Genomic DNA, 13,689 nt, shown 5'->3' on the forward strand with positions numbered 1-13,689 from the left:
CAGCGCAAGGAGTGTGACGGCTCTTTGGGGAGAGGTTGCCATGTGAACCCCCTGGAGCCTTCCCTTCCTCCCCCCTTTTCTTTCCCTCCCCAGTTCTTAAGGTTTGGCAGTAATTGGAGAGGAAATGTGTGGGGCTTTGAGCAACCTGGGGAAAAAAAGCAGAGGGGGAAATGGTGTTGGCTGGAATGTGGGACAGCTCGAGTTGGCAGAGCTGCAGCTTTGCAACCCAGAAATGGAAACAGCCCCTGTCAGCGGTGGGAATGACACCCCCCCGGCACCCTGCTCCGGGCTCTCCGGGGCACGGGCTCCGCCCTGGACCGGGACAGAGCAGAGCTGGCCTTGTTTCCCCCTTCCTTGCCACCCTTGGGGAAGTTGCAGTGACCCGTAGTTTGGTGATTGAAGAGATAACGGGACCCAGGTACCCCTTTTTTCCCTACTGTGTCTTGCGAAAGGCTACCCCAGATCTGCCAGTGCAGCTGCTTCCTAACCTGGTTCTGTCAAGAGGATATGGGTTAAGGGGAAAAAAAATACATCTACTATTAAAAGTGCTTATGCCAACCCAGATCCTGCTGACAGAAAAGGGTTTGGTAGCGATACACATGACAGGAGGCCAAGCAGATCTCTGCAGTGACAGTCCCCAGATGGGCTGAGGAGCGGGGAACCCGCTGTCACCCGCGTGTCACCGCGGCGCACGAGCCGCTGACAGCCGGGCTGGGTGCGCGTCGGATCTGCCGAGCTGTGTTCTGTGCGCCTGCCCCCCGCTTTGAACTGCGGCGCCTTAGAAACCCCCTGGAAAGCCCTTCTGGCCCCGGGGTGCTCACTTGTCCGCGTTCCCTGTGGGATGAGCAGCTATCTCAGATCTGGGAGACGGGGATAAACAGGCTGTGCTTTATGTGGCTTCCATCTCTGCCGCTTCCTCCCTGCTCCGGTGCCAGGGCGGCGTTGGGATGAAGCTCTGTCATTTGAGGTCCTGGGCAAATCTGTAATACAGCACTTCCTCATGACAAGTGTTGATGAAGGTGGAGGGTGGGAGTGAGTGGGGGTTCTCTGGGTTGTTCACTGATGCCAGTTTGAAGCCGTTTGTGTTGTGGGGAGACCCGTGGGGTGAGTGTCTGGGAGCAGCAGCGCGTTCCCAGTCTCCTGCTCCCGAGGTTATTTGGGAGCCTGTCTGCAGGCCGTGGGGATGAAAAGGTGCTGAGTGCGTCTCCTGGGCATCCTGCTCTCGAGGGAGCTGCTCTGCGGGAGGAACCTTCTCCAGGTGCATGAAAGGTTTTGAGACTGTCACCCGCGTGGGCGAGGAAAGGATGGGAGCCTTGTGCATCCTGGAATCTGCTTTTGTTATAGGAAAGGGGTTGGGAAACGTCTCGTATCCTTTGGAGAGCAGATGTCGAGCCCCTCGTTCGGCTACAGCTGATCCCTCACAGTGCCAGGAGGAAGCGCATGTGGGATTCGAGGCTGCGGGATCTCTGAGGACATCCTCAAAACGGTCGTGTTCTCCGTCCTCTCTCGAGCGCCTCCCGCCCCCGACAGCGCTCGCTCTGCTCAGCGCTGCACGCGGCGTCCCCGAGGCCCCTGCTCCCTCCTGCCGCGCGCGGACGCGGCTGCGGCTCGTGCTCCGCAGCTGTGGGGACGTCTCGTCCCGTGTGTGGTTGGACCCTCTGACTCACGCGCACCTGACGTGAATGCAACGAGTTCCTGCCTGGTTCTGGAGCGTGGCCCAGCACAGGTACCTGGTGATCCGGGTTGTGGTGGATTCATGTGTTTGTGACAAATGTAGGATCGTCCCTTTCACAGAAAGGCTCTTGCGGGTGCCTTGAGTCCTCCTGCTGCCTCTTGCTGCTGAGCCAGCGCCGTTACCTGAAGATAAACCCGTTCCGGAAAGTTCTGTGGCGGTGGGGGAAGGCCGGAGAGGGCTCGGCGGTGCCTGTTCCAGACGTGCTTGTGCAGCTCCCGTTCAGCATCTGCAGGGACTGCTCAGCCGCCGTGAGTCAGGATCCCCGCGGTGCCGCAGCCGCTCGCAGCACGTCAGGATCTGTCGCTGTTCGGCCTCCTTTTCCCATCGCGTGCCAGCGCAGGGAAGGGGCGGCCGAGTTGTCAAGGTGGTTCTTTTTCCCCCGCAACTGAAGCAAAAATGGTTCAAAAGGCTTTGTGTCCAACAGCAGAGGTTGAAATCTGGAATAGGGCTGTCCCTGGAGGTGGTTTGGCCTCTGGCTCTGTAACTGTTTCCAGAGGTCAGCGCTCAGTAGCTGTTGGAGCAGCAGCTCTCGGGCTGCTCTATTTCCCAGGACACAAACGTGACTCCGTGATTCGGGATACCTGCATTTCTTATGTGGAAACCCTTTGGAAACTGCTTGCAGACAGAGCCCGCGTGGCCGGGAGCCAGCAGCGCGAGAGCAGCCCCAGGTTTTGCGGTGGGTGGCGCTGGGGACCGGACCTTTCCCCGTCAGTCCGGCGCGGCCGGACCGTCCTGCTCCGGGGGCTCTTGGGGTCGGTGCCGCTGCACAGCTGGTTCCTTGCGCCTTGTGCTTGGGGTGTGAGTGGAGTAAATGGCAATATCGGGTCTCGAGTCTAGAAATGAAACCTTTGCAGGCCCTCTGCCAAGATGAGTGTGCTTGTGGCAATGAAATCAGTGCAAAAACTGGGCAGGATGGGGCTGATTCTGGGGGGAAAAAAGCAGGTTCTGCTCTTACATCAACCTCAGTAGATGTGTGGAGGGGAGAGCAGGAGAAGGGGAGGGCACAGGGCTGGTAAACAGATTTTCCTGGCCAACTGCTGTGGACTTTTGGAAGGCAGCTGGTTCCTTTGCAGCTCTGCCTTCTAGCAGCAGCATGGATTTAATTAGTATCCGGTGTCGAGCTGGAGCTTGCTGTGTTGTGGATCTATTGTCTGGTTTAAATAGAAAACCCGCCGGCGGAGCCGCAAAACTCGGCGCGTACGAGGGGCTTGACGGCTGAGACCACTTGTTGAAGTAAGTGACTCTGTGTCTGAGACGCCTTATTGAATGCAGCTCTCGCGGGGCCGAGGGGGGGCTGAAAGGCATCGGCGTGTCTGCGTGTCCCGTGGAAGCGCCGCAGCCTGCGGGCGTGGGAAGGGGCGGGGGCCGGAGCCGGCTCCGGCGCTCTCTGTCAGGTCTCCCAGCCCGCGCCTCGGCTTTTGTGTAACGAACTTCCTTTCTTCCAGTACGACTAACTCTGCGTTAGTAAAACCGAAACCACTTCAACATCCTAATTGGCTTTTCTTTCGTGCTGAACTGTGAAGATGTGATAGATCGTACAGAATTACAGCCTTGGTTCATTGACTTCATGCCGGGGCAGAAGGCGAGCTCGTGTCTTTCCTGTTGTTGTTCAGAACCAGGTTTTACTGCTCTGATTCCCCATCTGTTACCTGTGATGTCCCTTTTGCAGTAACAGCAAAGCAGGTTTCAGTTTCTCAGGCAGAAATTGCCCGGTCTGTGAGCAGGAACAGCAGAGTGACTCCGGTTCAAGCAGCAGGGCCGCGGGCTGGAGCCGTAGGTGGGTTTCTTGCTGACCTTGCCGTCTTCCAGCAGCGGAGCAGAACCCCTCCTGCCCGCAGCCCGGGGAACGGGTGCTGCTGGCCCTGGAGGGGGACGGGAGCAGAGGGCAGGTACAAGAGGCCGGTGACATCCCAGAGGTGCGACGGCTGGATGGGAAGGTTGGTCTGGGCATCGTTTGCTACCCAACTCCCTCCTGCAGCCAGGGGTCCCGCATTCCCGGCATCCCGCGGTGCTTTGGCGGCGCCGGTGGCTCCGTGCGGCGTGGATCCGGCGTGGGGACCGTGGGAAGGGCTCGGGAGACGGACACGGCTTGAGAGCCAGGAGGTGGCTGCCCGGGGGCTCCACGGGGCGCAGTCAGATGTCATGCAAGGGGGAAATGAAGGCGTGCAGCACAGACCCCCTTTGTGGGCTCCGTAAAGCCAACCAAACAGCTGTTTCCCTTCCAGGCTCTCTAATAAAGCTTCACTGTGTTTTCTGGCAGACTTCATGAAGTTAGAAGTTTTAATTTGTGGCTGATGAACCCAAACAGGTGAATGGATTCTCTCAGGCACTTGGTTCTCGGGTGGATTTGTCTGACTTGTGCTGTATTTCGGCTTTTCCAGCCTGCTTTTCAGATCTCAGTTTAGTGTATGTGTATTTACTATTATTATTTTTCCTAGAGAAATATTTTTAGCTTTCTGCTTAGTTCCTGTGCTGCTGAGTTTTCCATCCTGGCGTTTCCGGCTCCTCGGTGAAGCACAGTTATATTTTCCGTCCAGGTGTAGCTGCTTTGGCCAGAGACCCAAGACAGGAGTGCGGTTCTGCGTGTGCTGGGAGCAGCCGGCTCGGCCGCCCGCAGCGCTGGAGAGGCCTTTGTGGAGTCGTCCCGGTGGCTGCTCGTACTGAAAGGTTCAGGAGCTGCCCTGGAAGAGCTGTGACTGTTCAAAAATGCTGAGGATCTGGGTTGTTCTGAATCTGGACTGTCCAAGACACAGTGATTAACATTTCTGCTTATGCAGGCAGGGAGCAAACGTGTCAAAGCTCCTCTTGGTTAAAGGGACCTGTTTCTTTGTGAGATATTTTTGGGTGCAAAATGATTATTGCTGAACTGCTGCCAGAAAGCTGGTTCTGGGTGAGGCTGGTGCTTTTCGGGTGCGGCTGTCAGGCTGCGGGTCCAGGGCCGTTCTCCGCTCGTACGCCCGTCCGCGCCCCCTCGGGAAGGAGGTTCTGAATCACAGCAGCGTGGACGTTCACACCTGCACGTGGCTCCCGTCACGCCGTTCCGCGCCCGTCGCAAGGAGGCGAAGAGCTGACCGGAGCGCACGGTGCTTGCGCTTGGTTTGGTGGTGGTTGTTGTTATCATTGTTAGGCTTTTGCCTACTTAATGGGTTTGGCGTTGGCTTGTTGTTCGGTTTTTGCTGGGTTTTGGTGGTTTTGTTGTTATCTCCTCGGTCAGTTGCTGGGTTCTTGTCCTTTCCCGCAGACGCCTGGGGGGGCAGGGGAGGGTTTGGAGCTCTCAGCACTGTTCCAAAGCTGAGATGGAGCCGAGCGTCTCCCCGGTTGTCCCGCGGGACAGGGACCTGCCCTGTGTCCCCCAGCCCTTCTCCCACCTCCCAGTCCGTCCCGGGGGTCTCCTGCGGCAGCCCGGTGCTGCTTTGGGACTCGTTTTGGGATCCCCGGCGTCCCGGCGCAGCTTTTCCGGGCTCGGCTGCCGGCGCTGGATGCTGAAATAGGTTTTACCTGCAGGCCTTCGCCGCCGCCTGGGACCGTCCGCAGCTGGCCTTAAAGATGTGGGATCTTGCTTGTTGTAAGACTTTTGATCTCCTTGTGAGCTGAGACTTCATCTGCCTCTTAAACTTTTCAAGTTTCTTGGGTTTTGGTTTCAGCTGTGTAAGGCCACCGGTTGCTTTTTGGTCTGGATTTCTGCATTGGGAGCCAGCTGATGGGTCGTCCTTCGGGACATCAGGGTATTTGTGAGTATTTTTAGTGTTTAATTTGCAGTGATCTCTACTTGGAGCTGCACAGTGTCAAGGGTTGTCGCTTTTTGTGCTCTCAAGCAGCTTTCTCTCTTTCATCGGGAGGCAGCGTGTTTCTCTTGCTGGCAAAGCGCGGAGGACGCGGGGAGGCGGCTCCGAGGAGCCGGCCCGCAGCCCCACGCGCCCGGCGGCAGCGGCTCACGCGCCGGGGTGCCGGCTGGCCCAGGGCACGGGTCCCGGCTCCAGGCAGCGCCGCAGACCCGCTCCCTGACCTTCATCTCCCGCCTCCCTGCTCCGGGCACTTATTTTTTCCTCTTCTTCCCCACTTTTGTTCTGCTCGGTTTAATTGTAACCTCCTTTGGGCAGGAACGCGGTGTGTGTATAAAGGGCTGAGAACAATGTGCCCCAGATGGTATTGTACGGCTCCTTCTCGGCAGCCACGAGGTTTCACTGTACAGGAAAGAAATTTTTAGAAATCTAACACGAGTTTTCAGCGTTTTGTGTTTGCAGATGTGGCCGGGAACTTCCAAGCCTGGGTCTCGGTCCCAGGTTTTGGAGACAAGGGCCAGCGCTACCATTGCAGCTTTTGCTTCTTTTTCACCCCCACACCCCCCAGCCCCTTTTTCTCACCTCGGGACTGCAGGGAAAAGCTCATAAATGCGGCTGGAGCAGACTGCTCAAAACCAGATGGCATATAAAGGGAACCCAGTATTTCAACAAAAGCACCACAAGGCCGTTCCCTGGGTTTCAGAGAGCTGCTCAGGTGGGGGCTTGCCCCCTCTCTGCTGCTCTGTGTTTTTGTGGTTGTGTTTTGGGGAGGTGCTGAAGTCACTTGTACTTGCTGCAGTTCATTTCGCTTTCAGGTTCCCTGGCTCGCAGCGCTTGCGCTGCAAACCCTGCAGGGCAGTGCTTATTTGCGTTAAGACCACAGCTTGCTTTGGAATTTCGTCTACCAAATGTCAGGCCAATGTATTTTTTTTCTCATCCATCTCCTCCCTCCCGTTTCCCCTGAAGAAAGCAGTTTTCTTAGTCTCATCTTGCATCAGATTTGATGCCAGGCCAACAAACCCAGCCCAGAAGGTGCTTTTCTGGGGCCGCCTGCCTCGATACGGCCTCCTGTGCAAAATGTGGCGTCGGGGCATCTTCCTCGTGGTGCTGCTGCCCCGGGGACAGGCCGGGGTCCCTGCTGCCCGTCCAGGGGCTGCTGCGTTTTAAAATCCAGAGGGTTTTGCAGGGCTGTTTGCTCCGGAGCAGTGGGAGTCCTGGGACTTTACCAGTGGTTCTGTTTCTAATTAGGTTGTTCTCAGTTTTAAAGGCCAGGGATCTCTCTGTGGCACAGGGTGGAAAACCCGCCGGGTCGCTGGCACTGTGCGGAGGTGGGTGCTGCTGTTGTGCCGGGGTCCAGGAGCCGGTGCCTCTTGGGATGCGAAAGGGATTCCTCGCAGCCCTCGGGGAGGCGGCGGGCAGGGCCGGGGCAGCATTGCTCGCCCGGGCTGGCTCACCCGCCGCGGTTCGGCGGCTGCTGGGAAGGGGGAATTGCAGCCGCGGCCGTGCCGGTTGTTGCCCTGGCCCAGCTGTGTAACGGGTCGGAGCCGGGCCGATCCGGGCCGGCAGCTCCGGAGGCGGGCTCGCTGCGCAGGCAGGGCACGCAGACACGGCACCGTCTCCCGGTGCTTGCGGGAAGCAGTATTTATCAAGACTAGAGGTGTATTTTGTCCCTTCTGTTTGGGCTCTGTCTCGCACCATTGTCTGAAATTCCCTTGGAGGGACTGGCCCATAACTCTCTTTACAAAAATAATCCCAAGCACGGTGGCTGGAGCTCCCTTGGCTCTGGCTGTTGGCCGCCTGACTGTGCAAACAGTCTGGCCTGAAATCCCCCGGGACTGAACATAAAGGTTCAAAATGCCGGCGGGGCATGGAGCAGCGTGGCTGCAGGAGCCACGTCTGGGGAAGGTGGCTCCGAAACGCCCCGGGAGGGCCACGGGGAAGCGGCTCCGCGATGTGCGAGGCCGGCGGAGGTGGGAGCAGCGCGAGACGGGCAGGAGGGCACCGCCGCGCGCCGGACCCGAGCGGAAATTATCGGGGGAGCAAAGAATGAGCAGGATATCACGTGTGGGCCGTGCGCGCTGGGGCCGGGGCAGAACAAAGCGCAGGGAAGCCCCGCTCGGCCGCCGCTCCCAGCCGCTTCCTGCTGGCGCGGGACGGCCACCGAAGGGGCGTCAGGGCAGGAGCCGGCGCACCGCTGCCTGCGCCGCCGGGGAGGGAGCTGAGGGCTCCGTGTGCCTCAGTTTCCCTCGGCTGAGATGGCCCCTGGGTGTTGGTTTTTGCCGTGCTGCTCCGTGCTGGGGATGCTCCAGCGGCGTTGGCCTGGGGAAGGAGAGGGCTCTGGTCCACGGGAAGGCCTCGTTCCCACTCCCCAAACCGGCCGCTCCCGTGGATGGGTCATGACCCACAGCAGCCCAAGGGCCCCGGCCAGCACCCGCAGCCTTTGGCCAGGAGGCCGCGGTCAGGGTGTGCGGGGCCTTGGTGAGGATTCGGATCCTTCCCCCGTGCCGAGCTCTGCCTTGGACGCCTCTTTCCCTCTGTCGCTCTTAGACCCTCCCCTGTTTCCCCCGTGCACCCTTTAGCACAAGAAGGCTTTTTTTTTGTTGTTATTAATAGCTATTGAGAGCCAATAAATTTTTTACGGCGCTTGGCCAAGCGTCAGGACTGGCCGTGCGCTCATTTCCTGCAGCCGGAGCGCCGCGGGTTTGCTCCGTTACCCCGCGGGTGCTGGGGCTGCGGCAGCGCGGGCTCCGAGCGGAGCGAGGCGGGGAGAGGGAAATGGGGCTGGGGGGACAGGTGGGGACAGGGGCGCTGCCACCCGGCTCGGCTCGTTCAAACGCAGCAAGGGCCGAGCGGGGAGCAGAGCCAGAGGTGCTGGGTGCTGGGAAGGCGAGGCGTGCGTGCGCGTGCCCGTCCGTCCGTCTCTCTGTGGCCTCGCTGTGCTCCTGCTGTCTCTGAAGGCTAGCGGGAGTGCCCTGTAACGCGGGGGGTGTTGGAGGGGCCCTGCAGAGCTGGGGACAGGAGTTTGGACCCACAGCCACCGTTTGTACCTTCCCTTCTCGTTTCTCGGTGCTAATTCTCTCCCTCTCGTTGCCACAGCCGGGGGAGCCAGGAGCCGCGCCGGGAGGACGCTCTCCGCGGGATGTGCTCTCCACCAAAGAGCTCCCTGTGACGGGCAGCGATGACAATCCCGGCGGGACCTTGGGAAGCACTAACATTTCAGTAACCCAGCACCCGCGGGTGGCCGCTCAGCCCTCCTCCTCCACACCCCGCCCTCCCACCGCTCACCGTGATGCTGTATTAACCGAGAAGAACTCTGCTTCTTTTCTGCGCACCCCTCAACTTTTGGCAGCTCTGGGATTTGTATGGCAGCAGCGTAACCGTGGAGAGGCCGGGGTATCACAAACTTATGGATTTTGATAAGAGAGGAGGGAAAGGGGAGCTGGAGGAAGGTAAAAGGATGTCCAAGACAGGTGGAGGAAGGAGCAGTCATGGAGGCCGGAGCGCTGGAACCAACTCGGGAGTCTTAATGGTGGGTCCCAACTTCCGTGTCGGCAAGAAGATTGGATGCGGCAATTTCGGGGAGCTCCGTCTAGGTGAGAAGGGCCTTCTTCTGTCCTCGCTATCACCGCCTGCGCCGGGACCGCCCTGGCACCCCCTCCTGCGCAGGAGGACAGGACGTGCCCGGGACCCTCAGCACCGCGGCTCTTGTCTGGTGCTGGAGCCCTCGCTCCCTTCGCTGAGTTTCCTTTTCCTTGGCCCCTACACTGGGCTTCATCTTTCAAAGCCCATTGCAGCCCATAAAACCTATTGCAGAGGTGTTTCCCATCTCTTCCCCTTACCTACCTGTCTGGGTCCATCAGGGAGAGCATTATTACTATTATTCAGTCATGTCTGTTGGAAGGCCTGGGTGTCCCTCGCAGCCCGGGAACACTCAGTGAGTCGTGTTTCATAGAATTGTTTTGGCCCTTAAGAGCATCGAGTCCGACCATAACCTAACTCATCTTGTACATCCCGTTCCACGAGATGCTGCCGTGCGCTCCCCAGATCCGCTCCGCCGGTGCGGGTGCTGTCCTCCCGCCGCGTGTTCGCGCTGCTGGGGCGGACGCCTGGGGAGGCGGGTCGGTATTCTATCCTGGGTACATTCCCTGGTTGTTCACACTGGTTTTCGGAGACTCTCCTAAAATTTTCTGTGGGGGAGAGAGGAAGGACTGAACAAAACCCAAACACTTTCCACAGTCACCTTCTGGTTTGAACCAAATTTACCAAGAAATGGCTCAAGCAGACTTTTGCTTAGAGGGTGGGTGGGCTGCTCCTCTCCCAAGGACGGGCCGCGTCCGGGGGGCGTTCAGCGAGCTCTGAGCTCTTGGGTTGGCATCAGCCAGCTGGGAGAGCTGTGCCAGCTCCAGGAACGCGCGTCGGGTGTGTTGATGGAGCCTCTCGCAGCCGGAGCGTTGGCCTGGGAAGGGGGGAGAGAGCCGGTCTGTGGCTTCTCTCCCCGTTAGCTGTGCGCCCGGGCTGCGCCGGGGCCCGGGAAGGCGCTGGGGGCGCACAGGGCGCAGGGATCCCTCCGGCGCGGGGGAGCGGCGGGGGAGCACAGGGACCCCGCTGGGAAGAACGGACGGGGATGGACAGACACTGCGCTTCCCCAGAGTGGAGCGTTCAGTCCCCGGGCAGGCTGGCCGCAGGGCCAAAGCGTAGCTCAGTGTTCAAAAGCTCCCAAATCTTCGTTGGACTTTTTCCTTTCATAAAAACAGCCAGGAGAGCTCACAAAACCGTGCCAGGAGGTGACTCCTCTAGCTCCCAGCCCTGGGGGATGGAGGAAGATGAAGTTGTCTTCCTCAAACAGGTAACACTTTGCCCAGTTCCACCACTGTGCTGAGAGGCAGGTGCTGGTCTGTCCCTCTGGGGACAAACGTCCTTCCAAGGACTGAGGTGTCCAAAACCAAAAGTGGTTTAAAAATAAAATTCACAAAAATTTGGCACAGGGCATTTTTGGGAAGGCGGAAGGGGAAGGACTCGGGCCGGAGTTCCTGGCTGCTGGAGCTGTGCTTGGATCCACCGGTGTGGCGTCCCGAGCGATACACGGTTGTGGCAGTCCCGTCCCACTCAGGCAGCGCTGCAGACCAGTCCTTGACCGGCACCGGAGAACCCAGATCACCGGAGAACCCGGATCACCGGTCGCGGTGCCGGGGCAGGGGCTGTGCCACGGCCGAGGCTGGGGCTGTGGGAGCCGGGGCCGCGGCTGCAGCGCGGCGCAGAGCCCGGCGTCCCCCCGCGCACCGTGATGTGCAGGAGCAGGTGCCGGATCCCACCGCTGCCAGACGCGCCGTTGGGAGGGGTCGGTTTGGTGTTGGCGGGGGGTCCAGGGAAAGCCGGGTCTGGCTGTGGAGGTGATGCAGACCCCGGCCTGGCCGCCTCCTCCCGTGGGCGGCTTTGGCTCTGACGGACACGCCATGTCTTGTGGGTGCTGGCAGCTGGATTCGGCGGCGCTGGTGGCGCTGAGCTGGGCAAAGGCCTCTGCAAATGCAAATATTTGCTTTCTGCCACCCTTCATGCTGCTTTGCTCCTTTTTTTTTTTTCTCTCTTTCAAAAGCACCTTTTCTTCTCTGAATCCTGTAGTAGTGCTGCCTGTTGGAGTCACAAGTTGGACTCAACGACCCTCGGGGTCCCTCCCAACTCAGGACATCCTGCGATTCCCACCAGCCCCACTATGCAGGGGATGCCACAGACCTGCTGCCCCCGAAAAATAAACCTAAAGAGCAAACGGCCTCAAGTTGCACCAGGGGAGGTTGAGGTTGGATCTGGGGAACAGGACATGGGGCAGTGCCAGGGTTGAGTTATGGTTGGACTGGATGATCTTGAGGGGCTTTTCCAACCAAAATGATTCTGTGCTCCTGTGACTGCTTGTGACAGGGACAAGGGATCTGCACTGGGATCCATTGGGATTTCAGTCCTTCCCTGCTCCTTGGCCGCACGGCCCGTCCCCGAGAGGAGCCGCTCCATTAATATCTCCCATTCATCCCTCTTCCCGTAATCCTGCCGCCGACTGCGGCGCTCAGCAGCTGGCTCTGATGTCACCCGGCCAGGATTTATTGCTGCTTCAGGTGGAGAGCGGCAGTCGGAGCAGATGAGATCTTGTGCCAGGAGGAGCTTGTTCCCTGAGCAAATTGCTTGGAGAAAATCCGAGGAGGCAGATGCGGCTCCATGGGATACGCACACGCCAGGCGGCGGGATCGCGGGTCTGCTGCTCCGCGGCCGCGCAGGGGACCTGCGGCGTTAGCTCCCGTCTGCCCGGCGTCCTGCGGGGCTCCCTGCCACCCTCTGCCCGCTCCCAAAGCAGCGTCCCCCGCTCGGGGCAGCCCTCCCAGAGCAGGACGAGGGGAACCAGCAAGTCCCAGTCTGGTTCCTGCCCTGGCCAGTCCCATCCGCACAGGGCTGGCCTGGGGCGCTGCCCCCTCCCAGCAGACTTGGGCCTGGCCCCCGGCCGTCCCCGTCTGGGGGTAATTAACGGGCATGCGGCAACTCCCCGCTGCGGGTTCCTGCTCCCGCTCAGCCTCGAGGTCTGTTTATGTGCTGTGGGAGCTGCCAAACCTGTTCCGGAACGTTCTGCAGCCCAGGAGCCCTCAGGGACTGTGGGGGGCAGTGATGTGGGGTTAATGCAAAGACTCACTTGCATTCTGTTGCCTCCTTGCAGGAAAGAACCTCTACACCAATGAATACGTAGCTATCAAATTGGTGAGTCCCTCGGGACTGGGGGCCGCTGGAAGGAGGTTGTTCACCCCGGTCGCGATGGGGGTGGAAGGGGGTGGAAGGGGCTGCACCCGCTGCTGGGAGCTGAGGGCGGGCAGAGCGTCCTTGAAAGTGGGTGATCTGGGCCCAGGGAAAGAAGAGCCGGGTCTCCACTTCCCCAGGACCTTGCTGGGGCAGAGGGACCTCGGGGCGAGGGTGGTCCCCACTGGTACCTGCTCCCATTAATGTCCCTGCCCCTGCACCCGGCGCTCTCTGGAGGGGGTGGATCTGGCTCCCATATGGGCTGATTTTCTCTCGTCATCCCCTGGGGCTTCATCTCGATTTTATACCATTTTTTTCTCAGCCCCAACTGCTCTCAGTCCAGCTGCTGCCAGCGTGCGATGAAGGCGTCTGGCACCCAGAGCTCCCTAGCGTCCCGCTCCCCTGACCGTTCTCCTTCTCTCCTTCAGGAACCCATAAAATCCCGGGCCCCCCAGCTGCACCTGGAGTATCGGTTCTACAAACAGCTCGGCAATGCAGGTACGGGCTGAGCTGCGCGGGGAGCCGTGCGGCGCGGCTGGGGGAGGGCGGCTTCCCGTAAATGTGACTGCTGCTTCCCTCCCGGCCCGAGCGACTCCTGCCCATCTGCTCGGCTGGGAGAGGCCATTTTACACAGAGCCACGTCTCATCTTTGATCCCTTTTGATTTAGTTCTTTCCCGCCCAGCTCCCCCGCAGCAGAGTCAGGGATGCAGATGGAGCTGGGCTGACTGTGGCGCAGAGGGCACTGCAGACATCCCCGAACCTGCAGCCCCCGTCCTGGCTCCGGCGATGGCACGGCCGTGACAGCACAGCCACGTGCTGCTCGGCGCCGCCGCGGCCCCTGACAGCCGCTGCTCCGTCTCTTGCAGAAGGAATTCCTCAGGTTTACTACTTTGGCCCCTGCGGGAAGTACAACGCCATGGTGTTGGAGCTGCTGGGACCCAGCCTAGAAGATCTCTTTGACCTGTGTGATCGGACCTTCACGCTCAAGACTGTCCTGATGATCGCGATCCAGCTGGTGAGCACAGCAGCTCCAGCTCCCCCGGCCGCAGACCCCCGGGGAGCAGGGGGTGCCTGGGGACCCCACGGGGAAGGGAAGGAGAAGGAGGGGTGAGCCAGCACCCAGCACATCCCGGATCATCCCCTGCATCCCTCAGCATCTCCTGATGGAGGAGAGCTCTCCCCCACCTGCACGCAGCCGCTCCTCAAGCACAGCTGAGCATCTTGAGTACATTGAGGCACTAGAGAGAGTTCAGAGGAGGGAACGGAGCTGGTGAGGGGCTGGAGCACAAGTGTGATGGGAGCGGCTGAGGGACCTGGGGGTTCAGCTGGAGAACAGGAGCTGAGGGGAGACCTTCTGATCTCTGAACTGCCTGAAAGGAGCTTGGAGCCAGGGGGGTCGG

General features: G+C 60.0%; 1 protein-coding gene across 2 annotated transcripts in view; it reads left to right on the forward strand.

Annotated features, from left to right (window-relative positions):
* The window catches only part of CSNK1G2 (casein kinase 1 gamma 2), a 29,861-nt gene that overhangs the window by 9,807 nt on the left and 6,365 nt on the right, over window positions 1-13,689 (forward strand). For both annotated transcript variants that reach the window (XM_082072093.1, XM_082072094.1), the window contains exons 2-5: window positions 8,614-9,110; window positions 12,212-12,252; window positions 12,717-12,786; window positions 13,156-13,304. In XM_082072093.1, coding sequence (XP_081928219.1) covers window positions 8,924-9,110; window positions 12,212-12,252; window positions 12,717-12,786; window positions 13,156-13,304 — 447 coding nt within the window. In that variant the 5' untranslated portion in view covers window positions 8,614-8,923. The remainder of the gene's footprint in view (window positions 1-8,613; window positions 9,111-12,211; window positions 12,253-12,716; window positions 12,787-13,155; window positions 13,305-13,689) is intronic.

The sequence above is a fragment of the Streptopelia decaocto genome (assembly GCF_964273445.1).
Source record: "Streptopelia decaocto genome assembly, chromosome: 24".
Taxonomy (NCBI): domain Eukaryota; kingdom Metazoa; phylum Chordata; class Aves; order Columbiformes; family Columbidae; genus Streptopelia; species Streptopelia decaocto.